At 49.9% G+C, this 27350-nt stretch overlaps 9 protein-coding genes across 9 annotated transcripts; 3 read left to right on the top strand and 6 right to left on the bottom strand.

Annotated features, from left to right (window-relative positions):
* Positions 1–346: 346 nt before the first annotated feature.
* F5B22DRAFT_26284 (uncharacterized protein) lies at positions 347–2187 on the top strand. Its single transcript, XM_047970114.1, has 2 exons — positions 347–594; positions 656–2187. The coding sequence occupies exons 1-2, from the start codon at positions 558–560 to the stop codon at positions 1957–1959; spliced, it is 1341 nt and encodes a 446-aa protein (XP_047836597.1). The 5' UTR covers positions 347–557; the 3' UTR covers positions 1960–2187.
* Positions 2188–4221: 2034 nt separating this feature from the next.
* Positions 4222–6777, top strand: F5B22DRAFT_641175 (putative threonyl-tRNA synthetase, cytoplasmic; the record flags this gene model as incomplete). Its single annotated transcript, XM_047977953.1, has 8 exons — positions 4222–4615; positions 4676–4741; positions 4798–5433; positions 5489–5632; positions 5707–5804; positions 5861–6127; positions 6182–6554; positions 6614–6777. 8 exons carry the CDS (start codon positions 4222–4224, stop codon positions 6775–6777), a joined length of 2142 nt encoding a protein of 713 aa, XP_047836596.1.
* A 2078-nt stretch (positions 6778–8855) lies between these two features.
* Positions 8856–9573, bottom strand: F5B22DRAFT_584157 (uncharacterized protein). Its single transcript, XM_047973408.1, has 2 exons — positions 9142–9573; positions 8856–9065 (listed from the first exon to the last, which is right to left on the bottom strand). The coding sequence occupies exons 1-2, from the start codon at positions 9492–9494 to the stop codon at positions 9002–9004; spliced, it is 417 nt and encodes a 138-aa protein (XP_047836595.1). The 5' UTR covers positions 9495–9573; the 3' UTR covers positions 8856–9001.
* Positions 9574–10147: 574 nt separating this feature from the next.
* Positions 10148–12176, bottom strand: F5B22DRAFT_584156 (uncharacterized protein). Its single transcript, XM_047973407.1, has one exon. The coding sequence runs from the start codon at positions 11823–11825 to the stop codon at positions 10599–10601; it is 1227 nt and encodes a 408-aa protein (XP_047836594.1). The 5' UTR covers positions 11826–12176; the 3' UTR covers positions 10148–10598.
* Positions 12177–12246: 70 nt separating this feature from the next.
* On the top strand, positions 12247–13506 carry F5B22DRAFT_653255 (uncharacterized protein; the record flags this gene model as incomplete). Its single annotated transcript, XM_047979702.1, has 2 exons — positions 12247–12832; positions 12894–13506. The coding sequence occupies exons 1-2, from the start codon at positions 12747–12749 to the stop codon at positions 13504–13506; spliced, it is 699 nt and encodes a 232-aa protein (XP_047836593.1). The 5' UTR covers positions 12247–12746.
* A 953-nt stretch (positions 13507–14459) lies between these two features.
* On the bottom strand, positions 14460–16354 carry F5B22DRAFT_584154 (tryptophan synthase beta subunit-like PLP-dependent enzyme). Its single transcript, XM_047973406.1, has 2 exons — positions 15496–16354; positions 14460–15341 (listed from the first exon to the last, which is right to left on the bottom strand). Exons 1-2 carry the CDS (start codon positions 15812–15814, stop codon positions 14476–14478), a joined length of 1185 nt encoding a protein of 394 aa, XP_047836592.1. The 5' UTR covers positions 15815–16354; the 3' UTR covers positions 14460–14475.
* On the bottom strand, positions 16332–18355 carry F5B22DRAFT_584153 (6-phosphogluconate dehydrogenase). Its single transcript, XM_047973405.1, has 5 exons — positions 17888–18355; positions 17792–17823; positions 17442–17720; positions 16716–17383; positions 16332–16638 (listed from the first exon to the last, which is right to left on the bottom strand). Exons 1-5 carry the CDS (start codon positions 18096–18098, stop codon positions 16611–16613), a joined length of 1218 nt encoding a protein of 405 aa, XP_047836591.1. The 5' UTR covers positions 18099–18355; the 3' UTR covers positions 16332–16610.
* An 871-nt stretch (positions 18356–19226) lies between these two features.
* F5B22DRAFT_584152 (ubiquitin-conjugating enzyme) lies at positions 19227–20971 on the bottom strand. The gene is made up of 3 exons (XM_047973404.1): positions 20501–20971; positions 20356–20443; positions 19227–20276 (listed from the first exon to the last, which is right to left on the bottom strand). Exons 1-3 carry the CDS (start codon positions 20519–20521, stop codon positions 19819–19821), a joined length of 567 nt encoding a protein of 188 aa, XP_047836590.1. The 5' UTR covers positions 20522–20971; the 3' UTR covers positions 19227–19818.
* Positions 20972–21239: 268 nt separating this feature from the next.
* Positions 21240–26426, bottom strand: F5B22DRAFT_26153 (uncharacterized protein). The gene is made up of 2 exons (XM_047970104.1): positions 22922–26426; positions 21240–22866 (listed from the first exon to the last, which is right to left on the bottom strand). Exons 1-2 carry the CDS (start codon positions 25947–25949, stop codon positions 21815–21817), a joined length of 4080 nt encoding a protein of 1359 aa, XP_047836589.1. The 5' UTR covers positions 25950–26426; the 3' UTR covers positions 21240–21814.
* Positions 26427–27350: the final 924 nt, after the last annotated feature.

Below are 27350 nucleotides of genomic sequence, written 5' to 3'. Positions count from 1 at the left end.
GCCCTGTCTATTGCTTCACCACCAGCGCCTCTTTCTCGCCCACCCGCCCCGACAGCGACCACCACCACCACGGCGTCGACGACGGGCCATTCTCTGTCGCTCTTCCACCACAACGGATACTTGATGTTCCTCATGTCATTCTAGATTACGCCCAGCTAGCAATCGCTATATTATTATTGTCTTACTCGTTTCGTTTCGTTTCATTGAGCTAGTCTCCAAGTCACTCGTTTGATCACATCGCCTTATCCATTGCCCGCTCTTCGCTCCCAATATTCTACCACATCTCATCCTTTATCATTGCGCATATATCATTGTCGCTCGAAACGAAGATTACTCGGCTCAAATTTATACCGTCGTCGATTTTAGCCTTCATTTTGCCAATTAAGATTTGGACAACGATCCGCCCCCCTAAATCGACAAGATCTACACAGCGCACGCCAATCTCAGCCTCAGCCAAGCTCGTGACCACATTCTTGATCTATCAATCATTGTATCGTAAACGTCGTCTTGTATATTCCAGTTTACGATCTCGAATCCTATTCTAGTATACCACAAACATGGCAGGAATACCCGGTTTCGTTGGCTTTGCAGTTGGTATGCACTATTCCCCCCCTACGCCGCAGGATGCCTCGCTTATCTTGACTTCCAGATGAAGATGTCAGTTCCTCATTAGTTAGGCGACAGCAAGGATGTGTCCTGTGCCCGGACACGCCTCCTGATTGCCCATCATGCGCTGCCGACGAGAGCTGCGTTACGATCTCCCAAACTTGTGATTCGTGCTCTCAGACCGTATGTATGCCAGATCCCAACAAAGCTTCGTCTGGCGGCAATTCGGGACCAAATGCCGGGGCCATTGCCGGTGGTGTGATCGGAGGTCTCGTCTTGATTGCGGGTTTGACGTACTTGCTGTGGAGGTTTTGCATCAAGAATAAGAGAGCAAGCTATGCGGAGCAATGGCAAGGAGAGGGAGAACGTACGAAGGAACATGTGGATACCGATTTTGCTTCGAGGCGGTCTCAGAGAGAATCGACACATACCGTCCACTCTATCGCGTCGACCGTTTTGACCCGCGCCTCGAACATCATCCAGATCGCCTACATTCCAGGCGTCACCAACAGAGCGACTCCTACATCGCCAACGCTACTGGTCCCTCCAGTTCCTCCAATTCCTATTGCACATGCCGAAAGTGCTACTTCTTCACCGTACGAGGACCAACACTTCTTTGTACTGGGTGACGCTCGTGACTCGACTTACTCTGGCATCTCCGCTTACTCGGACCGAACATCCTACGCTCGCACATCGTATGCTCCTCGTTCCAGTGTGGCATCTACCATTTATGGGAAGAACGCTGTCGTATCACCTGTGCCGGCGCAAAAAGGCAACTTCCTCAAGCCATCTCTTGTTAGCGTTAAGTCACGGGCTGCAAGCACCAATAGCGATGACTCTGCGCCACCAGTACCATCAGTCAATTACGAGAAATATGACAAATTTGACAAGCCTCCCCCATCGCCCGCTTTCAGTATTGGCTCGACATTTCTCAAGAATGCTAGCGCGTCAACGGCCACTTCAGTAAGGCCGCAAGTTGTCCGCGTTGGCACTGGCCCCAAAACTGTCGACATCAAAACATCATCCAAATCACCGTCCACCTCGGGAACCCCGACACTGGCAGAGCTCGAGAGTCCTGGGCCTCGGAGTTTCTTGTCTAGTGGGGTTACAACTCCTGCAAATGATCGCGAATCAGTTGCGGTCACTCTGATCGAGGATGACACGCCAACTAGCGATCAAGGACCGTTTTCCGATCCTCCCGTAGCGAAGAATGGGCCCAGGAGGAACAGTTCGCTCAGCGCTGTCATTGAGGAGTCAACAAGGCGTGCGTCACAAATTGACCCTTACCGGAAACCGTCAGCTGTCGCCAGGAATAGCAGCCCCTTTGGTGACGAAAACGCATTACGCGAGTAACCGGATTTATTGCAGGCCAAAATTTTTATTCTATGAATATATCTTGATGAGATATGGGGTATGCGAGGAGCTAAGGCCGAATTGGATGTCTTTCTATTTCCCTCTACCGATTTTACTGTTCATGTGTCACTCGACCAATTCAGGGGGGAAAGAGCGTTGGCCGTGTTCTGTCTATTTTATTTTGGGTTATCTCATTCCCGGTCAAACTAAATTTAACTGTTATTTTCTATATTGACCTCTTGCTCTGTGTCTCTCTCTCTTTAAGGCGTACTTAGCAGGAAATTACCCTATAGACCCGCCTGCTTGCAAATATCTGTTTCCTTCGTGCTATTGCTCAAAAACAACAGCACCACTCTAAATCAAGATCTTGATCAACTCCATCCTATCTTCTGTTTTCTTAACTTGGATGGCGTTCTTTCCGGCTTACTTCAACTTGCACATGTTCTTGGTGTGAGATGATTTATTACTATTATTATTATTATTTTGTATGTATACAGGTTTTATTTGCGGCGGCGTATTTTGTACGCTGTCGCTACCTTTTTTTTTTCATGATTGTTGGCCCCCTGGTAGAAATTTCTAAGGGCGGAATTGCGAAAGCTTGTATATACGTACGTACGAACGATTGAGCGATTATGATGTTATTGTTTGGTGCCTGATATGCTTCTTCTCGGTATTTTAGCTAGCTTTGTGTAGGAGATTTGATTAGGCGCGTCGCTGCGATCCTCGTGGGATGGGATGGGATGGGATGGATGTCCACGTGGTGGTGGTTTCGTGAGAGTTTCATGTTTTCCTGTTTTTTGGGAGGGGGGAGATTACTATGAGGTATAGGTAGATAGGTAGATAGGTAGGTATGCGTTGCGGTCACATTCGCGCTGGTGGATTGCTTTGTCTGGCTATCTATCTACCCTGAGAGATGACTTGCTTACTGGTCTTGGGTAAGTGAATGATACTGATGATGCTAGGTAGGAGTTATTTGAGATCTTTACGTGCGTATCCTGGGCACATGGATAGATGGTCATGATGTTGTTGGGAGGTATTTGAGAATTGGACGCCGCGGACGTGCATATTTGCCTTGTCTGTGTTGTTTTGTTTCCTGCCCCTTTCGATTGCCGACTAATTACATAATTTAGGAACGGCTGGGTGAGATATGTATGTAGTGATGTTCGGTGCATAGATGTATCATCTGGACGGCAAGCGGTCGATTGAATACTTGCCTAAGATGAAGGTTCGGATGGGCTCGCTCACCGATTTGCATGTGTGTGAGGTTTCAGGATAGGGAGCTTTGAGAGTAAGTTAAATGGACAGGACAATGATATCATGAGTAGGTAGACATTGTTGAGATACGACGGAAGAATAGATTGCCAGCTTAATCGCACCCAAGCCGTTAAGAATGTCTTTTGGGGGAGGAGGTCAGGGTATCGAAGTACCACGGCTCTTGAGGCGCAATAGTAGACTACATAGGACATATTAGACTATCTACAGTGAAGAGGCTCGCATTTGCATTTTATTCGAGCAAGACATAGACTAGAACCCGGATTTTGCTGGTCGAATGGGCAGGAGAGTGCTCAGTGTATCCGCCCTACTAGTTGAAGTCTCATTTTCCGCTGTAGGGGAAACCTTCCGTGACAGCACCAGGTTCACAGCCACGCGAATCTATGGAGCGTATGAATAGAAGTAGTTAAGATAATTTTCATACACACCTATGTACCTATGTCCTATGTCCTATGTGAGCTTCTCATGTGAGCTTAAATTATCGGTGTCTCCTAAGTTGTACAAGATTCACGGCGGTTGGCTATAGTCACGGTGCTAAATCTAGATCTGACTGACACAGGGACTTCAGAATATGAGATGAGCATTATCTTATTAATGACTCACTCGTCAGATCTTCTAAAGGGAGATATCGGCGCTCAAAAGCGCTTCCATACCTAGTTGCTCACCTAATAAACCTCTTGTTGACATTACTTCGTAGGTGCTGCTGTATGGTACGAAGTTACCCGCCTTAAATAAGCTTAGAAGGACCCAGCCTAGCCACGGGCGACAACGGCGCCGCTCGAGCCACTTGTTACCTATTTGAGTCATATCAGCCAGATAAAGTAGCCAGATAAAGTAGGCCCCTCAACTCACCCCACCATCGATATTCGATATTCACTTTATACTATTCTCCATCCAAGCGCCTACTCCCACTAACGACGGCGTCCACAGACTCCTGACCAGGGCAATTGCCGATCGAGACGACATCCCGCACTCGCACGACAGGCCGCCATGTCTGCCACGACCAAAAAGCCCAAGGCGAAGCCCGCTGCAGGTGCTAGCGTCGACCTCGAGTTGCGCCCCGCGCCTAGCTTCTTGGAGCACCGTCTCTCCCTCTTCGACAAGCTGTGGGCCGAGCAACAGCAGGCTTTCACTCAGAAGCCACGCGAACAGATCAACATTACCTTGCCCGACGGAAAAGTACACGTGGGAACGTCATGGGAGACCACGCCCTTCGAAATCGTACGCGGCATTAGCAAGAGCTTGGCTGAACGCACCGTCGTAGCCAAGGTCAACGACGAACTGTGGGATCTCACTCGTCCATTCGAAGCCGACTCTACCCTGGCCTTCTACGATTTCACCACTGAAGAAGGAAAGAAGGTCTTTTGGCACAGCTCTGCCCACAGTATGTAGACTCTATACATCTGCCCAATGCGCGTAGGATTGCCACTTACTCGACATCTAGTTCTTGGAGAAGCAGCTGAACGAAGATTTGGCGCACATCTGGCCGTCGGTCCCCCAACGACAAATGGTGAGTTGGTGACTGTGGGAAATGGCGCGTGGTAGAAGCTAATAAATGCGTCCAAGGCTTCTACTACGAGATGGCGCTGCCCGACAACCGTGCCGTCAGCTCTACCGAAGACGTCGATCCCTTGACTAGTTTGGCTACTTCCATTATTGGCGAGAAGCAGCCATTCCAGAGGTTAACAGTCACAAAGGAACAATTACTAGAGATGTTCAAGTCCAACAAATACAAGCAACATATCATTGGCGACAAGATTCCCGACGGCACCTCTACCACCGTCTACCGATGTGGTCCTCTGATTGATCTTTGTCGGGGTCCTCACGTCCCAGACACAGGCAAGATTAAGGCCTTCGGTATTCTCAAACTCTCGGCATCATATTTCCTGGGTGACCCTGCCAACGACTCCCTCCAACGTGTTTATGGAATATCCTTCCCCGACAAGAAGCAACTGGCTGAGCATCTCAAGTTCCTCGAAGAAGTTGCTAAGCGAGACCACCGAAGAATCGGAAAGGACCAAGAGCTGTTCTTATTCCACGACCAGTCGCCTGGCTCTGCCTTTTTTCTCCCTCACGGTACTATAATATACAACACTCTCCAGAGCTTCATCCGCAAGGAATACTGGAAACGTGGTTATCAAGAAGTCCACTCTCCCAACATGTTCAACTCTGCTTTGTGGAAGAAATCTGGCCATTGGGAACGTAAGTTACACGCGAATCCAAACCTTATCTGATAGCGAAGCTCACCATTCTCCAGATTACCATGAAGATATGTTCACCTTCGAGGTTGAGAAAGATATCTGGGCTCTGAAGCCAATGAATTGCCCAGGCCACTGCCTAATTTTCGCCTCGAAAACACGTTCGTATAAGGAGTTGCCTATTCGCATGGCCGAATTTGGCGGTAAGCGCAAACTTCCCGTGGCGTCTTCGAATATCTAGGGTGTCAGCCAGCTACTAACCTCTTATCGTTTATAGTTCTTCACAGGAACGAAGCGTCTGGTGCTTTAAGTGGATTGACTCGTGTACGACGTTTCGTACAAGACGATTCGCACATTTTCTGCACAGAAGATCAGGTAAAACCACTACATTCCGTTCATGAAAGCGATAGGTTATGTCTAACACAGAAAAGGTCGGTGAGGAGGTTTTGGCAGTATTCGATTTCCTTCGAAGTGTCTATGGCAAACTTGATTTTACTTTCAAACTGAAGCTGTCGACACGGCCCGAAAAGTTCTTGGGTAGCATAGAGACATGGGACAAGGCCGAGAAGACCTTATCAGATGCTCTCGATAAATTCTATCAAGGCACGGCGTCCTGGGAACTGAACCCCGGCGACGGTGCGTTCTATGGGCCCAAGGTCGACATTACGATTTGCGATGCACTTGGCCGTGACTTCCAGGTTCGGCGCCTTCCCATATCCCGCTTGGCAACTCCTTATGCTGATATTATCTAGTGTGCAACCATCCAACTGGACTTCCAGCTACCACAGCGGTTTGATTTATCGTACCAGGTAGCTGACGAGGCACCTGCCTCGGCCGCCGCTTCGACCGCTCTCGTTCGCCCTGTCATCATTCACCGGGCCATCTATGGCAGCTTCGAGCGCTTTATCGGCATTCTTACGGAGCACTTTGCTGGTAAATGGCCTTTCTGGCTGAGCCCTCGTCAAGTCATGGTCATCCCCGTCATGGTCAGCGCAAACGACTATGTCACGGAAGTACGGGCCTTGTTAAGAGAAAACGAGTTCCACGCCGATGTAGATCTCAGCGCCAATACATTGAACAAGAAGATTCGACAGGCCCAGCTCCTCCAGTACAACTTTATCCTTGGTAAGAATATACGATTCCCAAAGCAAGAATTGGAACAAAAACTAACCAATTTTTCTTAGTCCTCGGCGCGAAGGAAATGACTGATCGCACTGTCACTATCAGAAGCAGAGATTCTGCAGAGAAGGCGCAGAGTGCAGAACAAGTCGTGTTGCCGTTAGACGAGGCGATTGTCAAGTTCAAGGCTCTAAGGCAATCTCAGGATCTACAAAACAAGCTTGAGTAGATCCAAGTGATTGGTAGAGTTTTATATGGCTTCCATGTTAATATGCCCGTGGATTTGATCTGCCTTGATTGATTGATGTAGCCTTCGTGCTAGAACTGAATTCTGTAGATCATACAATATAAGCTATGAAAAAAGATATTCACTAGCAAGTCTTTTGTCGCGGTGCCTCTCGTAGATGTTTTGGAACTGATTATTGATGTACTTTGGGAAGTGTGAGTAGTAAGCAGGTAACGAAGTGTTTAATGTTTCGGGTCAATTTCTGGCCCTATTTATTTTATTTTTTCTCCTTGTTCGTTCATACTGCTACAGGAGGTATGTTGGTGGAGTAGACAGCATGAGAAAACAGCTGTTGTTGGTATCTAGGTACCTACGTGTCTATTGTAATTACCTGCTCCGGGCCGTAGCATCCACTTGCATTTTGGATGACTGCCTGACTGCCTGACTTGACTGCGGTGAGAACTCGAATCTGCGGTGTCGTTAAGGGGTATGCAGTGCCGATTGGAAAAGAGGGCATATGATTACTGATCTACATAACTTGGGGTTCGGAGGGCTCAGACATATCGGTAACCGACCGCTCTTTTTTGCTAAGGTATGTATGTAGGTATGTAGGTATGTAGGTATGTAGGTATGTAGGTATGTAGGTATGTAGGTATGTAGGTATGTAGGAAGGTAGGTGATGCAGCGCACATACGTAGGGCGTGCGTGCATGATCGTTGCGGTGGTCTGCCGTGACTGGTTCGGGGGGGAGATACCCGTCTGTCGATGTAAGCGATGCCTGGTTCCCCGCATCGTGTCTTTATAAATGGGGTACCTGTGCTGGATTTTGTATACATTGTATGTGCGTGGGTTTATATGTATCTGGTGTATGTATGTATGTATGAGGTACTGATTCTGCGGCTTCTTTCTTGTCGCACGGCATGTGGGCGGTTTAGGTAATGGGAAGCGAGATAGAGAGGTAGGTTGAATGGATAGTCTATGTGCAACTGCTTCGTATGCTGCCTTGCCTACGTATCTGGGGAATGCCTGCTGGAACCCTCGTGCAGAAGCTTAAGAGTTGCCTGGTTACGCTTCTATGGGCATAGGTTTATCGACGGAGATTTGGTAATCGCTTTGGTTTTTAAAACTGGCTGATGGTAATACGATAAGACAAGACAAGACTGAGGCACGCAGGTAACGCTTTGCGTGTAACGTAGGCGGACCTTGAGAAATCTACATGCGATGAAAAAGAAGACATACTATTGTAAAGTGTGAAACGGGCCGATATAATTACCTCTTTTTAAGCTTACTATAAGTTACAAAAAGCTACTTGCCAGGATATTCTGCATTTTGACACAACGTGCCAAGATAGGGGGAGGAGTTGTGCGTGAGTTCGGGTCAACCATCGAACCGCCTTACCTGATCATGGAATTTTCATCTGAGGGACGCCGCTTTTAGCCCCGAGCTTGGATAACCGGGTCACAAGATTCAAGGTTTCTATTTGATGTCAGGTGTGCGAAAACGTGAAAATGCGACGGTAATTAAACGTTATAGAATAACGGTGACCTTTTCGTCACTTGGAATCCATGGTGGTAGATTTCCTGGGGGAACATGGGGTGTGGCGTAGTAGAAGTTCCTCTCAAGCTAGATTAGCTAGGTTATATATCACGTTTTGTCTTTTCATTTTTGCCTTTTTTCTTATTAAGAAAAAGCGAACATACATTCGAGTTTATCTTGGTTCACATGCGTAGCTTTCATCCTTTTGGGAGCCTGGCATCGATGAAGTATTTGAACAGGGGCTTAGCTAGCCGTTCTTTAATATGTTTTCATGTCACCATGGCCTACATAAATATGACGAAGGGTTGTCTGCCGGCTATGGCTGGGTCCTCTTAGAGCCCTTCAGAACAGAAGGGTTAACCTGCTGTTTACCCATGTTGAGTAGAGAACTTGTTGGAGTTCTTCATAGATCCCATCAAAAGCTGTGTCTTCCTCAGGTATAACCCACATTCACAATGTATAATGATCAACCGAGAGTCATAGTATGAATGTAAATTGAAAAGAGTGTATATAGTTGGCTTATAGTGTCTCTGCCTAACTTCGGAGCCCAGCATAGTGCAAACACATAAACAAAACAGTTAAGCTAGGAAAGAACATGAAAAACAGCTAAGAGAAAACAACGCATGAAATCAACCAATCCTCCTAGAAAACCATACACCGTAACCCCTCGCTGTCGCACAATGTTCTGTGTTTAAGCCATGAACTTGACAGAACGCTTCTCGACAGGGACGCAAGTTCCATCGTTGGGATCAGCACTGAAGAAGCAACGTCGTTAGTGTATCATACTCAAATCAAGAACATAATACAGAGTTGTTTCAAATGAGTACTTACGTGAAGGTCCAATCAGCAGTAGTCGTCGAGCCACCGCTGCCGCAACCATTGACCTCATTCTTGAACCTCAGGACACAGTCCTCCTGAGCTAGGTTCAAGTAGCCCTGGCCGCCCCAGTTAACCTGGAAATCGGCTTTCTTGTTGCCCGAGAGCTGGACGCAGTCCGCCTTGGTCTGGCCCTGCTGGAAGCCGTCGTGAATGAAGCTGTTGAGCTTCGTGGGGTCGCAAAGTGCGTCGACGGCTTGTTCCGCGAGGCCCTTCTCCGCGCCCCATCCGAGGCCGCTGTAGCACTTGGCGTTGATGCTGCTGAAGGCGAAGGCAGCGGCGAGGATGAATGAAGCGGTGAACTGCATTTTGAAAAAGTTGGTGGTGTTTGGTGTAGGGTGGTGGGGTGAAAGTTGTGCTTGGTTGTTTTGAGTGAGGCTATTGGGCTGCTGAGATGCTTGTTGACGATGATATCGAGGAGATGAGTTGAGATGAGGGGACTTGCTGCCCTCTTATATAGATCATCTGGCTGATATCGAAGACATCATTTTACATACAAGCTTCTTTAACGAACTCACAAGTCTGCCTGATGAGCTGAGGCTTGGGATGCGTTGCGCAACAATGGTAACCGTCAACGTCACAGGATCCGATAATCATTCCTACACACACCCATGAAGCTTCGTCAAGTTTCAAATTTCACTTGCGATGAACTATTTTCAAAGTTCACATAATGTCTTTACGTCACCCTCGAACTTCTGGCATGAATCTCACCTCGTGCGTGGTGGCTTTGATCATCGCGTGCTTGCGCCCCGACTGCTGGCATAATGCCGATCATCAGCTGTAGTCTGGGTATGAAGCTATTCCAATTATTACGCAATTGAAAGATGCCGATTATTATTTAACAGCCTTGTGACTTCGGTAGGGCTGAGGAATAAACGACTGTCGATCATCACTGCAATTAGTCAATTTTTGTCTATTGTTCCTGCGCTGAAATAGCCTAAAATAAACGGGCTCAGTTATGTAAGCTAATAATAGACTAGGTATTAAGAATATGGGGCAGAGTCCGAGGTGGTTCAGTTAAGTGAGCGGAATGAGCCGCCTTTGGTTGTTAATCATCGTATGTTCCTCCTGTTGAGTTCATCCAGATGTGACGTCGATAACTTCGAATCAACCACTCCCTCAACCAGTGGCAACATCGATCCCACGTGCTCAGACCTGCTAGACGAATGCTCTTACAACTGAAGATCGTCAATACAAAATAGTGCTGAGACATTTTCTCCTATTCCCCAGCCAGCTCTTACTCTCGCTAGTTTCGCGCTGTTAAGAGAAGTAGGCTACAATGATACAACTATGCAACTAAGTAAACTATCTATTTGGACTAGAACCGCATGAAATGTATCTTAATTGCAAACATATCCATATAAATCCGTAACCGTATAACGAGCTGAATTCTATCGTAATGCAAGTCAGATTTATGGCATGTATGTCAAGCACAACTCGGGCCAGTACTGCCGCATATCCAGCAACCTCTTGGGTTTCCAAGAATATCCTTCGCCAAATTCGTCTACAGTTTCCTCTGGAGTCGGCATGGGCCCCATGGCCTCTATGGGAAATAGCCAGAAACCTATCGCCGGTCTAGGAGCACGCTCAAGTTCCTCCGTGCTCTCAACAGGTATCCTGCCCCCTCTTGCTAGGATCCTGTTAGCACACCTCTCCTGACCGCGAATCCAACGCTCTTCTTCTTTCTGCAGCCATTCGGCCGCACTCTCTCGGTCAGAGATAGTCTTCCCTGTCCTCCCCATGGCCCCAGTCCTCCAGCTATGAGAAATGAGGAGGCGATAGTCTGGGCCACCAGAGGCGCAGTCGATCTCCCACATTTCAAGAAGTCGACGCCACCGATAGAGCATTTGCCGAGGGTCGAAAGTGCCCGCAAAGACTCGGCTTAGATCCCTCTCCATGCTGCTACGGGGATCTCGTCCGACACGCTCGAACGTGGGAGTCGAGGACATGATGGGTCGAGAACGGTGCAGCTCATACCCAATTTGGGTAGAGATCCCGTTCAACGGACCAAGATACATGCGCCCTGCATTTTCTAACACAAGGAGATAAACTTGTCTTAGATTCGTAACAGTGTCCCTAAATGCTTTTTGCACGTGTGTCTCTGATTCAAAGATGTTGATCTTAGAGAGATTGCCAACAACATTTTTCTCTAACGCAAGGTTGAGGAGACCGACGTCTAGCGGGTCGTAAGCGCGTAGGTTGTAGACAAGGTCCACGAAGCCACGTGCATTCCGACCTAACTTGATATACAAGATGTCAAGTTCGGGATTCAAGAAGAGTGTGCCGTCTTCTTTGCCATCACCCAACTCGAAGCGGCAGGGTACGTGGACTCGATAAAATCGAAGGGTGGCATCTCTTGCTTCTCTGTTGACCCGCAGGAATTTGCTGAGTAGCTTTGACCCAACTACAGTAGGACAGCAATGTGCATCACGGACGAATCTTCCGAGATGGTTTTTTGTTTCCGCCGTGTATTCCTCTTGGCTGGTAGGCAGTTCAATGGTGATTAAGCGCTGGCGTTGCAGTGAAACCTGCCATATCTGGAGTCGAAGTTCTGTAGGGAGTTGAGGAAACAGTGGAAAGGAGTGGCACTCCTGGCTGTGCTCAGGATTGATAATTTGCAAATGCTGCTGTGCAGCCATGATTGGTGATAGTGGAAGTCGATAATGAACGCATAGTTAGGTTGTCGGTGAGGGTGTGAGCTTCTGGGTGGTCACGAAATCTTGAAGTAGTGCTATGCAAGGAGTGGTCTGGGGAAAAGCTCAATCTATCACATACCTGCCAAGTGTAAGATTACGTCACTGTAGCACGGGGGATAACCAGCTTGGATGATACGACACAAAGCTTTGGTGTTTCGCTTCTGTATGTGGCGTCGGGGAAGAGGCTAGGTGTGAGAGATGGCAAGTTCCAGAGTCCGAGCAAAATAGGGCCGATCCTTACCTATCTTAAATCGTTCTTTAATGACTAAGAGAAATAAAGTCCTAAAGGATGAGACGTAGAGCTGCCAAGAGCTCTGCTTACGGACTCATGGTAAGAGATCTTCAAACAGCCCTCTAATTCAGAACGGCTGCAAGGCTCCCTGGTATCTAGTTAGGTACCAAGTTGTTGGTTCAGCCTTGCTCACGTTGGCAGTCACAATAAGTATCGCATGAATAGGCAGGCAACAAGTTTTTCGGGGGCGGTGCTTCTATTGTTATCATCAGCGTGCTAGCAATGAACTCATCGTTCAGATTTTTACAGATCCGCATTGCATTGATCAATCCTACCCAGCAACTAGAGCGCCATATGACATCCGGGAGACATCATGGATATGGTGACTAAAACTGAGAAGAATGACGTTGTGATTACCGTTCTCCTTGCCTGACACATCATGTTACTCACCACCATAGAGGTTTCTTCATAGAAAATCTAGTCTTGAATGAAAAATATAAATCTCAGACTCCTCGCCCATTCAGCTCAACTTCATTTTGGCATCACAGCATTCAAAACACTGTAAACATCTCCATCTCAAGTTTATCACACATTCTACTCCTACCCCGGCTTCAACCACAACAACAGCTAAAATGTACTTCACCAGAAGCCTCTCTAGCATTGCCGTGAGCTCATTGCTCGCCACGACTGCCCTTGGTAGCACCATTCAACTTCCGCGGTAAGTCTCTGAATGAATGATAACTCTTTCTCTAGAGGAATGCTAACAGCCAATTTCACAGCCAAGCTGCTGCAAACGTTGTCGCTCGCGAAGAAGCCAATGTTCGCAGAGAGGCCATGCCAGAGGGAATCCGAAGGCGAGCAAGCCAGTGCTTGAGCGACATGAAGAAAAAGCGAGAACTCGTCGCCCGCACAGCTTACAATATCGGGATCGGCGAGGCCGCTTTCGGGAAGAACGATGACACGATCGATACCGCGGGTCTGGCTTCTTGCTTCGGTGTTGCCGTCGTCGGCACCTGGATGGCGGGCACCGACGGGGACTTCGACCGAGCGATGTCCCACACCTACGCCGATTCTGCTGAAGACGAGACAGTCCTCGAGGCCTTCGCAACACTAGTCGGAAATGTGCACACGGCTATCCAGGGGGGGTTATCGATCGACCGGACAGTCATGGTAGCTACTGACCCCGCTGCCTACAAACTTGAGGATGGCTGGACCCAGGCAGAAATCGACATGTACAACAAGGAATATGCGGATTACGTCGGAACCCTCACTCAGCTCACTGGTCGTGCTCCAGAAGAAAAGAAGCATCATTATGATGAAGCCTGGAGACTGAGCATCAAGTCCGACAAGGCTATTGAATGTGGCCCTGAGGGTGGTTCCAATCAGTGCTAGAGAAGCATGGTGGCGTCCATAACCATGATAGAACTAAGGGAGAGAAAGGGGGGCCGGGTAGGAAGCCTTGGCTTGTCTGAAGGCTAGTGTATAGCGATTGTAACTAGCTGTGTTTTCTCTGTCTATACCGTAGTTCTCTGTCTTTCTCAGTCGTTCGTTCCATAGCCCAGCATAGGAAAAAAAAAAAAAAAATTGAGTACTTTTACTTCAACGCAGCGCCTCTAGTAGCAAATGTGTGATCGAGAATATCGGGTAGCTACACATATTGTTTCTGAAAAAGGGGCTGCGAGACAAGGGACGTCTATCCCTCGTCCGGACGTCTGGCAGAATAAAACAGCAGTTGTTGATTCAAATGAAATGTTTTACGTATCTCACATGGCTTGAAATAACATAAGACAATATATCCTTTTCTATTCGTTACGCTCCTTAGCGGTTGCCTAGACGTCAATGAAGACGGAAAGGGGCATCAACATCCTGGGACAACAGCCGCATGTCCTCGAGATACATGACCGCCTCCCCTGATGAGCTCAAAGGTGACCAAACACCTCCCTCAAAGCATATAAATTGCCATACGCAAACAGATCATCGCCTCCGGCCGGGGTGACGTTCCCGCGGCCTTTCCTTCGGGTTTGGTGCAGTGGTAAACTAGTCGACAGGAACAATGCCCTGGGGCAGGGTGTTTTCCGGCCGAGGGATGTTGAGTTCGTCTTAAGCCCTCGGTTCTTTTTTGTAGATATATCAAGGCAACCTGTTCAACTCCAGGGCGTGGCATCTAACAATTCTTTTATTCTTTTTTTTTTTTTCACATATGCCATCACACTTCCATCTGTTCCTCCCATACTTACCTACCTGATTGGTACTTAGGTACATACGGAGTCACAGGTAGGTATATAATTACATATAGATTAATAGAGATTCAAGTAGTATTCTAGATTCTTCTAAGTATCTACTTACTCCCTTCCTCACCTCCTACGCGAACAACTTCCCCAGCGCCGAAAGACTGACATTCCCTCCACTAAACACAATCCCGATATCCCACCCATCCTCTCCCCCTTCTCTCTCAACCATACGTCTAAAGTCCTCATTGAACAACGCCACAGCAAGCGGCACAGCAGCACTAGGCTCGATGACAAGCTTAAGCCGCTCGTACACGAGCTTCAGCGCGCCTATGATCTCGTCCTCGCTGACGCTGTAGAACCCCCCTACTAGCCGCCGCTCGTAGATGATGCCCCACGGGATCTCCCCCAGCGGCGTCCGCAGTCCGTCGGCGACTGTTAGCGAGGAGACGCGCTCGACGCGTTTGCCGGATTCGTAGCCCCGTTTCGCGTCGTCGGCGCCTTCGAACGAGGGCTCGCACCCGAAGACGCGGACCCCGGTGCCTTCGCAACTGAGCGCCACGCCAGAGAGCATGCCTCCGCCGCCGCACGGCGCGAGGACGGCGTCGAGATGCGGATTCGACTTCTTGCTTGCGGGGAGCGTGCGCGTTGTCGCGGGGGCGCGGAGGGCGCGCTCAGCTGCTGGCGTGGTGCTGGATTCGACGCCGGCTGCGGCGGCGATGATATCGTGCGCGTCCGCGAGGAGTTCGAGGCCGAGCGTGCCTTGGCCAAGCACGATGTCGGGATGATCGTACGGCGGCACGAAGCGCGCGCCCGTCTTCTCTATGACCTCTGCGAGGACGGCCTCGCGCTCGACGCTCGTGCTGCCGCTGAACACGACGTTTGCGCCGTATCCTTTCGTCCCTGCGATCTTGGGGGGCGCTGAGATGGACGGCATTATGATGTGTGCTGGTATGCCGTTTGTTTGAGCCGCGAGGGCGAGGGCTTGCGCGTGATTTCCTTAGACGTGTGTCAGTTTAGATATACATGGGTAAAATAAACAATATCTCTATCTGTATCTTCATTTGGGATATATCATATAGACAATCCACTCTACAAAGCCACACATATATACCAACCCAAAAACCTCAAAGAAACAAAAAGGAGAACTCACCACTACTATGCGTAGCAACCCCCTTCTCCCTACCCCCGCCCTCCTCCCATCCGGGCTCCATCTTCAATCTCTCGATAGCGTGCATAGCGCCGCGGATCTTGAAGGCGCCGATGCGCTGCAAGTTCTCGCACTTGAAGTACAAGCGCATGGTGGGGTTCGCAGGCTTCTTCCCGCTACCCTCTCCCGTCGGCGCCGACGCGATCCTATCCAGCGTGGCATTCGTGAGCGTAGGCGTATGATGCACAAGCCCTTTAATGAGCTCGTGCGCCTCGAGCACCGAGGCTCGCGTAAGAGGGCGGCAGGTCGAGGGGTCCGCCATCTTGTTTTGCTTTTCGTGGTTGGTGGGTTGGTCGCTTCCTTCCTTGCTCGAACAACAAAGATTTCAACCTCTCTTCTCCCGAAAGCTGGGACTTGTTCTCTTCTTATTCTCCCGTGTCCCTTATCTCAGGTCCCTTCCTTCCCCTCTTTTTCCCCCGGTGTTCGATTTCCGTGGTGCAGAAATGTCGTGACTCGTATTACCTGCTCGCGACAAATACGCCCTTATACGATCTCTACGAGAAGCGCTAATAACTCTATGAGTCACCGGTAAATGTAGCCAAGTCAATAAGAGTCGTATATCTACGAAGAATAGAATGATATGGTTTAATGTAACGGCATGAGCCGGCGGTTTACAAGGGTATCTGTACACTTCATCTGCCTACTACACAAAGGGTAGGTGTAATGACTGCCATGCGTAAGTGGACCATTGAAGTGTACCGGGAACAAATACCCAACTTGTCCAACCCGTTCCCGACCCATCGGACTTGGACCGATAACGGACGGCGCATCTAATTTCAGTCAAGATAGACAAGCTCAAATTTCTGATAATCGCACTCGAGACGAACGTCAACGGTAGGTGTATGTGGGAAAATATTTTGAATAGAATAACATAGCTAGCTCGACATAACTTTTGGACTTAATCCCTTTGGTCCTCGCGAGAGATTATGATATCTGGGGAATCCTGAATACAAGTACAAACAAGTTTTGCCATCTCTAAACACCTCCGAGGTATACCCCGCCAAAGATTTTATAACCAAAACAACCAATACCCAACGCCGCTCGCTTTGTTGCCGAGTTTATTTCTGGTTCTCAGGTCGGAGGGATCTGTGAAACTAATGTCAGCGATAGTCCTTGATAAACCATGAAAAATAATAGACGGCTGTCATGTCTCTCATGCTTACCTGACGGAACGGCCAGCCTTCCAGATCTCCATGTTTCGGATCTCCTCCATCTCAGCCTCGAACTTCTGTCTGTAGTCCTTCTGGCTGTTGTACTCGAGCGATCGCTTGGTCTCAGAGCCGTCAATAACAGAGTCGTATAGCTGGTTGAAGACGGGCTTCAGGGCAGCCTTGAAGCGAGGGGTCCAGTCGATGGCACCACGGCGGGCAGTAGTCGAGCAAGCCTCGTACATCCAGTCCATACCATTGGCACCGATGAGAGGATACAAGCTCTGGGTAGCCTCCTCAACGGTCTCGTTGAAAGCCTCGCTGGGGCTGTGGCCACGCTCACGGAGAACCTCGTACTGAGCAAGGAACATACCGTGGATACCACCCATAAGGCAACCACGCTCACCGTAGAGGTCAGAGTACACCTCCTTCTCGAAGGTAGTCTTGTAAAGGTATCCACTGCCGACAGCAACACCGAGGGCCTGGGCCTTCTCCTCAGCCTTGCCAGTGACGTCTTGGAAGACGGCGTAAGAGGAGTTGATACCACGGCCCTCACGGAAGAGCGAACGGACAGTTCGGCCGGAACCCTTGGGAGCAACAAGGATGACATCAATGTCCTTGGGGACGTCAACCTTGGTCACATCCTTGAAAACGGGAGAGAAACCGTGGGAGAAGTAAAGAGTCTGTGCGAATGTGAGCTGGGTCTCCATGATAAGTATATGTAGTCTGCGTATAACGTACCTTGCCCTTGGTCAATTGGGGCTTGATGGCGGGCCAGGTCTCGCTCTGGGCAGCGTCACTGAGGAGGTTCATGACGATGGTACCCTTGGTGATGGCCTCGTCGACTTCGAAAAGGTTCTTGCCGGGAACCCAGCCGTCTTGTACCGCATCCTTCCAGGACTGGCCGTTCTTCCGGACACCGACGATGACGTTTAGTCCGTTGTCACGGAGGTTAAGACCCTGGCCGTGACCCTGGGAACCGTAGCCGATGAGAGCGAGTGTATCGTTCTTGAAGTATTCCTATGCAGAAAATTAGTTAAGTGGTTCCTTTTCCGACCCTCGCGGAGGGTGGTGCTAGGTTAGTAACCTACCAAAAGCTTCTCCTTGGGCCAGTCGGCACGCTCTGGAGACGAATATGTCAGCATTGACTAGACACATGCTTGGCCTCAGTTATTGCCAAAACTTACCGTAGACCTCCTCGGGTGTACCGGCGAAGTCAATGGTCTTGACACCACGAACCTGCTGCTGAGCAACACCGGCGACGGCAGGGCGGGCCTGAACGGCAGTAGCTCTGACGAGGTTGGCGGCAGCGACGAAAGAACGTCTCTGGACGGCGGGAGAAGCCAATTGACGGGCCAATTGGCTCCGGACAGCCTTGGACAAGCCTCTAGCAGCCATTATGATAGAAAGACGAGGAAATATTGAGCGGAGAGAAGGGATGAGGAGGGGTAGCGTTGAGATTGCTAGATATAATATTGGCCAGCAATATGGGCTACTACTTAATAAAATAGGTAGCGGCTTAGTTGAAGAAGTGTTTGGGTGTTGAAGAAATTCGAGAAACAGGAGACGAGTCAGCGCGGAACAGACCAGCGCAAAGGTTTTGTGTCGGACAGGAAATCGCAAGAGTGGATGAGCTACGGAAGCTTGGAGCGATCTCGGCGGCGGTGAGTCGAAAATTGCTACAACAATTGGTGGGATGGTGGACTGGGCCTTTTTGCCGGGCTACTGCCGGGCAGCGGCCGGGGGTTCTGGCCAGGTACGTACCTACACTTGCCCCTCTATCACCCCTCTATGGCCCCTCTACCGCCCCAACGAAGCCCCAATTACACTGCCCTGGTTGGTCACCCACAGCACTGGGCATCACCCTAGCGGCCCCCAGCAGGACCCCCAGGTAGCCATAAGCCGCGCTGGGCCAATCCCAGGGTACCTACCCGTGCGTCTGTGCAGTGCTGTGCAACCTACCTAGGTATACATACCTACTGCCCGTTGATCCGGCGCAAGCATACCTACATGCTCGTGATATTCTTAGAACCCTACTGTACTTCGTCAAGGTACTAAAGTCTGGTTCAAGATTGCTTCCAGAAGCTGGACATTCTCTTCTTCCAGCTACGGTATCGGATATAACGGACTCTCCATACCTAATAGGTGGGGGCTATCAAGTGTACTGAGATATGTGCTAATAGACGCCAGCACCTAGGTACCTAGGCGAGGTAGCTAGAAATCACCTCGATCCCGACATAAACGTCGTCTTACATAGGTATATATACTACTAGTATGTATATCAAGTTTACTAAGTAGGACAAACAAACCCGAGTATAGCAAGTCAGATCTTTAAATTTTGTGCTTCTTTTGTCTGGCGGTCAGTTCATAGTCGCACCTTGCCTGCAGTGTTAGAATGGATCGTCTTTCATAGGACCACCCGTGCTACTATCAGGACCTATTCCATTCGGGGTTCTTGGATACACAGGAGCACAAGTGTAATGTATACGTGACCACGACTTACTGCGAAAGCGGTGCGGGCATAAATGTATGGGAAGTCACTTTGTATTGGCCATCCTGTATCTATCGTGAAACGGTCTTATATGAAACATCATAGCCGCTCCCTGTATTCTCTGCGTCTTGTTTTGGCTTTTTGCAAAGATGTTCGATATCTGTCTGCCGGTTCCTGCTTGCCGCCATTCGTTGCCTGCCCCCCCTATTTGCCCTCTCTTCGATCCATGTCGCTTCCTAGCCCCAGAGAGCACTCCAGGTCTAGTATGAAAGCACCGGCGCAAGTTTATTCCTCAGCGTGAATACCATGCTCCCCTGTGAAGAACGCCGATGCTGTGATGGTGAAAACGATACGAACAAAAAAGGACCGCCAATCTGCTTATCAAAAAACAAAAACAAAAAAAGTTGAAATCTAGATATCAGTGCCGAGACATTAACCGTAGCCACCAGTGGCCGCCGTTCCGTGACAGATGCTCCTAAACCCCGGAGGTCCTAGGTAATGCAAAGTGCCCCGCCGCTAATATGTAAATGCGATGTAGTTATCTCGGGTCGTCTCGGTTCAGGATGGTGAAAAGACAAGTTGTTGCTATTTGCGCATGGCTCAATGCACAAGCATAACAGACTATGCTCAACGCCTGGACTGTGAAATCATGACATTATCATACGTGATCCCCCGTACCGAGCCGCCACCCATGGAGACCTTAACGTTCCTACGGAATGTTTCTCGACTGGCGCGCAGGTCATCTGCGGCTTCCTTGTTGAGCGGGTCGGATGCGTTCGGTTCGAGGAACAGGAATTGCATGCCAACGATGACGGCGTTGAGGTTGAGCACGGGCTTCCAGTCCTCTCGCAAAATGTTAAGGCACACCTTCCCCTCCAGATCGATGTTGGGGTGGTAGATCTTTTGTTGGCAGAGCACTTTAGGCGGCTCATGCGGGTAGCTTTGGCTCATGCTGAAGGTAAAGGTAAATTTACCGCCGGTGTAGACGCCCTCATCGGGTCTGATTTCGAGAATAAAGTTAAGGATATCGTCGGGATTGGGAAATTCGGTCTTCATCGACGTGCCTAAAGATAACTCTGAGAGATCTATGCAGAAAAAACAGGACCATGTCAGAGAGAGCAGTCTTTCAAGTAGAGAGGTTAGGGAATGTCGAGAATGGCATACCTTTTTGTACACGTAGTTGGGCGGCGGTAACCTTCTTTTTCTTCCCCCCTGCCGCATCAGCATTTTCCTGCTTCTGCTGCTCCTTTTTCTACAAGAATACTACGTTAGAGGGTATGCTATGCCGTATCAGGTGTATTGCCCTTACCATAGACCATATTTTCATCATCTTGGGCGACTATTGTAGGGGCCTCTTCGGGGTGTCGGTGGTGTTCGGGCCGGGCAGTACAAGCACGAGGGGAGAAGGGGAGGATGCAGGTTGGAGATATGGCGCAGAGAATCACGGTCTGGCGGTGGTAACTCGGATGCTGAAATTTTGGCGACAAGCTGGTTGCTACGAGTATGCCAGGTCAGAAAGGCAAGTTGTGGTGATCAAAGACAGACACGGATCACGAAGACTCTGGTTGGATGTGACGTGGGTGAACGTGGCCATGCTGGATCATGGATGCAACAGAGGCTGAGATAAGAGATTGCTCACAGGGAAGCATCGAAAGGCTGGCAGGGGTGTCTAGTGGTCTTGATGTACCTATCGCGTAGAACTTGTGAGGGAAGATACAACTGCCTGGTAGTGGGGTGCGATGACGGGATAGCGGGGTCACTCGCTCCCACCATTTGATTTTGCTATGCAAGGACCGAAGACCATGGAAACAAATAAACAAAGATGCGGTGGTGATGTTCCATCCTTCTCTATCTTCAACGAAGTCATACACAGAGCTCAGGTGGGTTGAAATCTAATCCGTACTTGTATTGGGCTTATCTCTCGGCAAGCCGGCGATATTCACGGGTACCTACACCGATAAATTTAACCATTCCAAGCCATCCCGTGTTTTAGCTCGGTATTAGACGAAAACTCGCGAGACCGAAGAGAAGAGATGGATGAGGGTAATATAATAGGCATTATATCTCATGAAACACCTGTGGTCATCACCGATAGGTTCATCGAACAATAGGCATACACAGACACAAAGACGCACTCACTCCGAAGATTTTCTATTTCATCGCCAGCCACAGTAGCTGTTCGTATTATTAAGTAACTAATACCTAGTTCTTTTCCCTCCTTTCCCTTGCCGTCCTTTCACAGCAGGATCCAGGTGACAGCAAGGTTCCTGATACTACCTAACTATATTAGGTAAAATTTCCGCGAATTTCCTTGGTTCTTTGTTTCCCTCTCCCTTTTCTCTCTCCAGATTTCGATCCTAGTCACATCGCTCGCGACACACTACCCAAAAACTCCTAATACTATATAAGCCCAAGTACAAGCAGAAGAAAGAAAGCTAGCCGGCCATGAACGATTGTGCAGAAATGGGTGGTATGATAGGCAGGACGCAATCATCAAGCGCCGCCAAACAAAAAATGATTTAAAAAACGAGGGTATCTGTCGGTTGTGCGATAAATAGGCCGTTAAGTAGATGCTCAAAAAGCGATTTTGTAGGTGGGTATGATATGCGACGAAGGAAGCAGATTAGAATCCCCGGAAGGGATCCTCGCGGAAGAAGTCTTCCTCTCCTCCCGCCCTGCTGCCCGCACGATACGACCCTCCGGCACCACGTGTACCGCGCGCCAAATAGCTATAACTATCGCGATGTCGACTTCTGCTGCGCCGGCGTCGCCGCTCTTTACTCTGTCGTCGGACCCGGTGCCGCATTTCTTCCGTCTCATCCGGGTGGTCGTCGAATTTACCGCCGAAGGAGATCGGGTTAATGAAGGCCTCCATGCGCACCGTGCCAATCGCCTCGAAGAAGTTCCCTGCGGGCCGCGAGGATGCTTCAGACGTCCGCTGTGAGCCGTTTGTGCTCACGCCCCATGTCATGTTGCTCGACTGCCCGTAGACGTCGGATGAAGACCCTGCAGTGTCGATGCTGGCGCCTGCGGTGCTGTTGGTAGACGCGTGCATCGAGCTGCCCCCTACGGGCGAAGAAAACCCGCGGAAGGACACTGGTGGTGGGACGTGGCCGCCTGTGTTGCTCCTCTTTCTACCGTGGAGCACCACCTGGCCCGCGCGCTCATGCACGCGTGCCGGGGCTCGACCGTTGAACCGCGGGATCAACGGTGGCTCGGCGGCATCTCCGGAGAGCTCGCGTTGGTGTGCAGACATTGACCTGAATGCTTCATGGTCGATGTGTGCAGGGAATGTCGGCACAGGTTCTGGTTCCTCCTGCAAGCTGGGTTGTGCAATCTGATCATGGCGCGCCATCAAATTCGGGTTCTTCCCTTTCGTTAGACGGATAGAGTCGCGGATCCCACTCCTCTTCGTCTTAAGCTTCGATAATTCTGGATCGGGTGCCGGAGCTGGCTTAGGCGGAGCGAGCGAAGGCGTTATCTCGGGCACGGCTTGCTGTGAGTGGGCTAGGAAGGACAGTGCCATGATCCATAGGTAGTGACGTTCAGCGGAAACAGCCGTGAACTTCAAGGCTCTCTGTGGTGTGAGGATGAGAATAGACCGGTTGAAAATCTGGGTTTCACCCTTTGGAATCGGGTTATCGTCCTTGACATCCAGGACTGACTGGATGGTAACTATAGTTGCGTCAGCACAATTTAGTAAAGAGATTGGCAAAGAGAGACAACTCACGTTTGCGGCCAGACTTCCCCATCAACGCGCTACCAGAAATCGGCTGCTTGCTACTCCATAGAATTGCTCGTTCATACGGGGCCAGCCATACCCATCGCTTATGGCGGTCATTGCTATTCTCCTCTCTTCCGCCACCCTCAGCCATCCCGAAAGACTTGCGTCTCCGAACATATTTGAACATCCATTCACCAACCATGGCTTGAGCGATTGCTTCTACAACCGACGCGGCATGCTGTGAGCTACCCACAGAGACAGCAGTAGTATTTTCGGTATAGGCTGTGTTAGTCGACGGTTGAGACTTGTGCGACGATTTATATCGCGCCATTGCAATATCTCTATTGCGCGGCGTTGTGATATCATTATTCGGCATAGGTGGTAACCGAGGGCTCTCAGGCGCTTCTTCAGAGGGTGTCATCGGAGGCGGCGAGCGGCTAGCATGTCTGCGGTATCGACCGCCGCCCCGGGGCAAAGCTGCAGCGGAACGGACCTTTCGAATACTATTGTTCCCGTAGATACTGCCCTTCCTACCACGTCGGTACCAGCCATGCCCATAGTGTGACGGGCTACGCGACCCATCGCTAGGAGCACTAGCTGTGACACCAGGCTGCCTCGAGCTTGCTCTCGTGGGAATGGGGAATGGCGGCTCACGGGGTTCCAAGAGGCTAGGGCTGGGTGACCGGGCCTTATGTGTGGAAATACCATTCTGAATCATAGCAGCTTTTCGCATGACGCTCGCCCGCGAGCTTGGATTCGGTGGTCGCGCCGATGATTTACGGAGCGTAACATCCCGCGAATCAGCTAGGCTAAAGCTACTATATATCTCAGGTCCTCCAGCCTGTTTCATAAAGCTCCGCGCGTCTCGTGCTGCTGTTCTGATGTTTTCCGGTGATGTTGAACCCGCCGAAGGAGTAGTTCGCTTTGATTGTCGACTGGAAACTCCATTAGGCCTAGGTGCAGAAAGAGCTGTCCGATACTCTTGATCACTGAAATCTGCATCCCCAAACTCATCTGCTTCATCAGAGCTTGCTATATCAAACCCAGCGAACAGACTGCTGATGCGAGGAGGGCGTCGCATGGGCACCTTGTCCGAGAGCGGTCCATTATCATTGTTCCCAGGATACATGTCTCGAGTTTCTGATTCAGCTATCGACGGCGATACTGGCGGCGAGTGAGCTGATTCGTTTACAAAACTACTTTTGCTTGCCAGCCGCCGAGGGTTCCGCGGTGGAAGGTGGCCAGGGACCGGCGTGAAAGGTTTCGTCTCCGTATCATTGTTAGGGGTAGGTGATGATGGTCGGGAAGTAATGGCGTCGGGATGCAGGTGTCGGGGCAATTTGGCTAGCCTCTTGTCAACTCGAATCTCATCTGTCTGGACTGAAGCAGACTGATATCCCGCGCTCATAGATTGCAAAATGGAGACTTGGCAGCCGGCATCTTTGGAATGCTGAGGTAGGCGATGGTCGTGTGGACTAGGCGAGCGGCTCGTAGGTGGGACAATGCTAATACTAGGGATCGCTAAGGGGGTAACTGGCTTGGGTTCCGGAGCACTTTCAGTTTGTGTTGCGACCGACTTTGTTTCAATACTTTCAGTATCCGGTTCCGGAGCCGGCGTATCAGTTGTTGTTGGAACCGGGGAGAGCGGTGTCCTGGGAGGGCTTAAAGGCTCGGCTGTCTGCGATGCAGATGACACCATTGAATGTGTGATGATTTTAGGCGTGACCATTGAGCCGGGTCTGTTGATACGAACTCGCTTCCGACGCTGGTTTGCTTCGATTTCCATTTCACCGCGCGGCGGACTTTCTAGATCGAACGGGCCGTCCACCTTAACTGGAATCTCGGGCGTAGAAGGTTTAGAAGGGATAATCTTGGGTGAAGGTGGCGGCGAATACTGGACAGCAGCGTCTGTGTATTCGGGCGACTTCGTAGGCGACTGAAGTTCGTCGTCTTCTTGGATATCGCCTTCAAGTCTGGCTAGTACACTGGGATTCGTATACAGCCTCCCACGAGCCACACTACCTGGTCGAGCCTGGCTATCGATACTATGATTGCGTCGATGAGTTCTGGACGCAACACTGTCGCGACTCATATTGCGACCATGTCCCGCAGTTGAAAGAACACTTTGGCGGCCATCCGGGTCCGTTTGATAATCGTCGTCGTCATCAAAGTTAAGTTCATCAGCTAGGCTCATGCCATTAACTTTTCCACCACCGAGGCCACTTATCGTTGAGAATCGGATACTATTCGTTATGCTCTGGGTACGGACACTGTTGCCGTCGTTTTCTTCGGCCTCGCTTTCCACTCCGTTCTCAACAACATTCGACTGAGCAGCCTGTAGGTTTTCAACCTCTTCGATGACAGCCTTTAATCGAGTTTCTGCGACGTGTAGTTTCCGCTCAAGCTTTCGTCGCTCTTCCTCCCAATCATCCTTCTCCTTTGCCCACAAAGCATGGACTCGCAGGGAGTCTTCTTCCTGGGTGCGGACTTTCTTTTGCGCCGTTTCAAGTCGTCTTTTCGTCTCTGCAGCAGCCTCAACAGCTTCCTCCCGCTCCCGTCCTAGTTCACCTAAAGCTGATGATGTCCCTCCTTCAAGCAAAGCTAGTTGTCGTTTAAGTGAACGTGACTCTTTCGCCGTCTCGGTAAGATTTGCTTGGATGGCGTCCTTTTCTTCATGAACAGCATGCAGTGTCGTTTCTAAACTTTCGATGATTTTCAATTTATCCTCTTGATCTCGTCGTAAGTTGAGAATCTCCGATACCAGATTTGCATGTAATGTTGGTGTAAACCGGCGTGGGTCTAAAATACCGAAATTTTCATCAACGGCAGGTTCTTTAGAAGCACGCTTATTCTTCTTCTCGATCCTATCAGCAGAATAAGCCGGCGGCGAAGAGGAAGGAACCCGTGGAGGTGTTGCTGATCGTCGAGATTTTCTCGATGTGCGCGATGGTGTCCGATATGGTGTACCTGCTGGCGTTGGCAATGCTGCAACAGCAGCGCTGTTGAGCTCGTCTTCCGTTGCTCGGGCAGCCATATCTTGGTCTGTTCACATGCACCTTCAACGTCGATAGGTTGCCTGATCCTAACACTGTGGACCACAACGGAAATTGCCAGTGGGAGAGTTGGTAGTAACGCACGAGTCCAGACTGCGGCGTTACATATATCTCCTAGTGATCACACTAGGAAATGTGGCTCTACCTCGACTCCACGAAAAGGGGACACACCCCCAGATGTAGAAGCGGAAACTTCAATTTGACAGGTCCTAGGTATCTACTCCGTCATCTGAGCATCTATATTTCGCCCCACTATTAGCACGGGCTTGCCGGATGAGAAAGAAAGGTATCAATTCTGGATCAGGGATATGCCGAGTGTGAAACAAGTCGCACGCCAACGAATAGTCCTGCAAGGGGGCTGAAGATGTTTGCGCCTCTCGTGATCCCGTGACCGCGGAGGCGGGCAAACAATTACGAAATTCCAGTGCGGCTGATTGTCAAGTGAAAATGTAGAAATCTTGATGCGTTCTCTCCTTCAAGCTTCCCGTCCGTAGCAAGCAAATCCGGGTTGAGTTCGACTCGCGCACGCGGTTCCTCGGTTGGGGCGATCTTGGGCCCCTAGCATAGCCTTAATGCAAAGTCCTTAATGGGCTATAGTAGACACCGTTAAGGTTTTGAGGTGGGATGAATTTGGTCAATGCGTCCGAGCACAATGTCAAGCGAGAACAGAGTCATAGAGCATGAAGGCCCATTCGAATAGTATAGATATCTATACTTATTATAGTCGCCTGGGTCAATGATGGCCGGTTGCGCAAAGCCCAGTCCGTGGTCGTAGAAGTTGGGGGACCTGCAGTATGTTACATTGTCAGCTGTGACCTCACCCTGTCGCTCTCCTCGGTTGACAAGTCACCTAAAGGCCCTAAAGCATCACAGTTGTATTGATCTAGAAGTAGATCACCGTTATGCCTTAGGGTTTGGCCAACGCAACAGTTCCCCAAGTAGGTAGGTATCCTGACTAACCTATACTTTCGCATGCAGCTGGGCGCAAGGTCGCGAACCTACACCCCCTTGAACGCCACGTCAGATAGAGAGAAACCGTTTATCGTATCTCCAGAGCCCGTGCTTCTCGTCGATAGTAAGCGTCTCCAGCTCGTTGCCGTTAAGTCGTATGATGCCAATCGAGAACGACAGGAAGTCTGTAAGGGTTCCGCCAAAACCACCTACGATACGTGGCAAGGCGATGAAAGCAAGTCAATGCGGGCAGGATAAAGCTTCCAGCAGCAGACGGTATAGGACGTTGATCGCAGCCAACTTCCCTTCCCCTCCGATGTCTGGTTATACACACAGTAGGTGAGTACACAAGGTTGTCGACGAGCTTCGAAGCCTACAAGGGAGAAATGGAAGCAAAAGTGAAGTAATAATCCAGGGTGCCAGAAAGCCTC

The sequence above is a fragment of the Xylaria bambusicola genome (genome assembly GCF_022495145.1).
Source record: "Xylaria bambusicola strain CBS 139988 unplaced genomic scaffold F5B22scaffold_1, whole genome shotgun sequence".
Taxonomy (NCBI): Eukaryota; Fungi; Ascomycota; class Sordariomycetes; order Xylariales; family Xylariaceae; genus Xylaria; species Xylaria bambusicola.
The sequence above is the reverse complement of the archived record's forward strand: the minus strand, read 5'-3'. Positions and strand labels throughout refer to the sequence as shown.

What these genes read in the sequence shown, in the direction of transcription:
- F5B22DRAFT_26284 (XM_047970114.1), top strand. Translation starts at nt 558, where the DNA reads ATGGCAGGAATACCCGGTTTCGTTGGCTTTGCAGTTG. An exon ending in TTTCGTTGGCTTTGCAGTTG is followed by an intron (nt 595 to 655) that starts GTATGCACTATT and finishes TTCCAGATGAAG; the next exon opens with ATGTCAGTTCCTCATTAGTT.
- F5B22DRAFT_584157 (XM_047973408.1), bottom strand. Translation starts at nt 9,494, where the DNA reads ATGCAGTTCACCGCTTCATTCATCCTCGCCGCTGCCTTCGCCTTCAGC. An exon ending in ACTGCTGATTGGACCTTCAC is followed by an intron (nt 9,066 to 9,141) that starts GTAAGTACTCAT and finishes TTGCTTCTTCAG; the next exon opens with TGCTGATCCCAACGATGGAA.
- F5B22DRAFT_584156 (XM_047973407.1), bottom strand. Translation starts at nt 11,825, where the DNA reads ATGGCTGCACAGCAGCATTTGCAAATTATCAATCCTGAGCACAGCCAG.
- F5B22DRAFT_584154 (XM_047973406.1), bottom strand. Translation starts at nt 15,814, where the DNA reads ATGGCGGACCCCTCGACCTGCCGCCCTCTTACGCGAGCCTCGGTGCTC. An exon ending in GGTTGCTACGCATAGTAGTG is followed by an intron (nt 15,342 to 15,495) that starts GTGAGTTCTCCT and finishes CACACGTCTAAG; the next exon opens with GAAATCACGCGCAAGCCCTC.
- F5B22DRAFT_584153 (XM_047973405.1), bottom strand. Translation starts at nt 18,098, where the DNA reads ATGGCTGCTAGAGGCTTGTCCAAGGCTGTCCGGAGCCAATTGGCCCGT. An exon ending in TACACCCGAGGAGGTCTACG is followed by an intron (nt 17,824 to 17,887) that starts GTAAGTTTTGGC and finishes ATTCGTCTCCAG; the next exon opens with AGCGTGCCGACTGGCCCAAG. An exon ending in AAGGCTGGCCGTTCCGTCAG is followed by an intron (nt 16,639 to 16,715) that starts GTAAGCATGAGA and finishes TTAGTTTCACAG; the next exon opens with ATCCCTCCGACCTGAGAACC.
- F5B22DRAFT_584152 (XM_047973404.1), bottom strand. Translation starts at nt 20,521, where the DNA reads ATGATGAAAATATGGTCTATG. An exon ending in TGATGAAAATATGGTCTATG is followed by an intron (nt 20,444 to 20,500) that starts GTAAGGGCAATA and finishes GTATTCTTGTAG; the next exon opens with AAAAAGGAGCAGCAGAAGCA. An exon ending in CCAACTACGTGTACAAAAAG is followed by an intron (nt 20,277 to 20,355) that starts GTATGCCATTCT and finishes TTTTCTGCATAG; the next exon opens with ATCTCTCAGAGTTATCTTTA.
- F5B22DRAFT_26153 (XM_047970104.1), bottom strand. Translation starts at nt 25,949, where the DNA reads ATGGCTGCCCGAGCAACGGAAGACGAGCTCAACAGCGCTGCTGTTGCA. An exon ending in GGGGAAGTCTGGCCGCAAAC is followed by an intron (nt 22,867 to 22,921) that starts GTGAGTTGTCTC and finishes ACGCAACTATAG; the next exon opens with TTACCATCCAGTCAGTCCTG.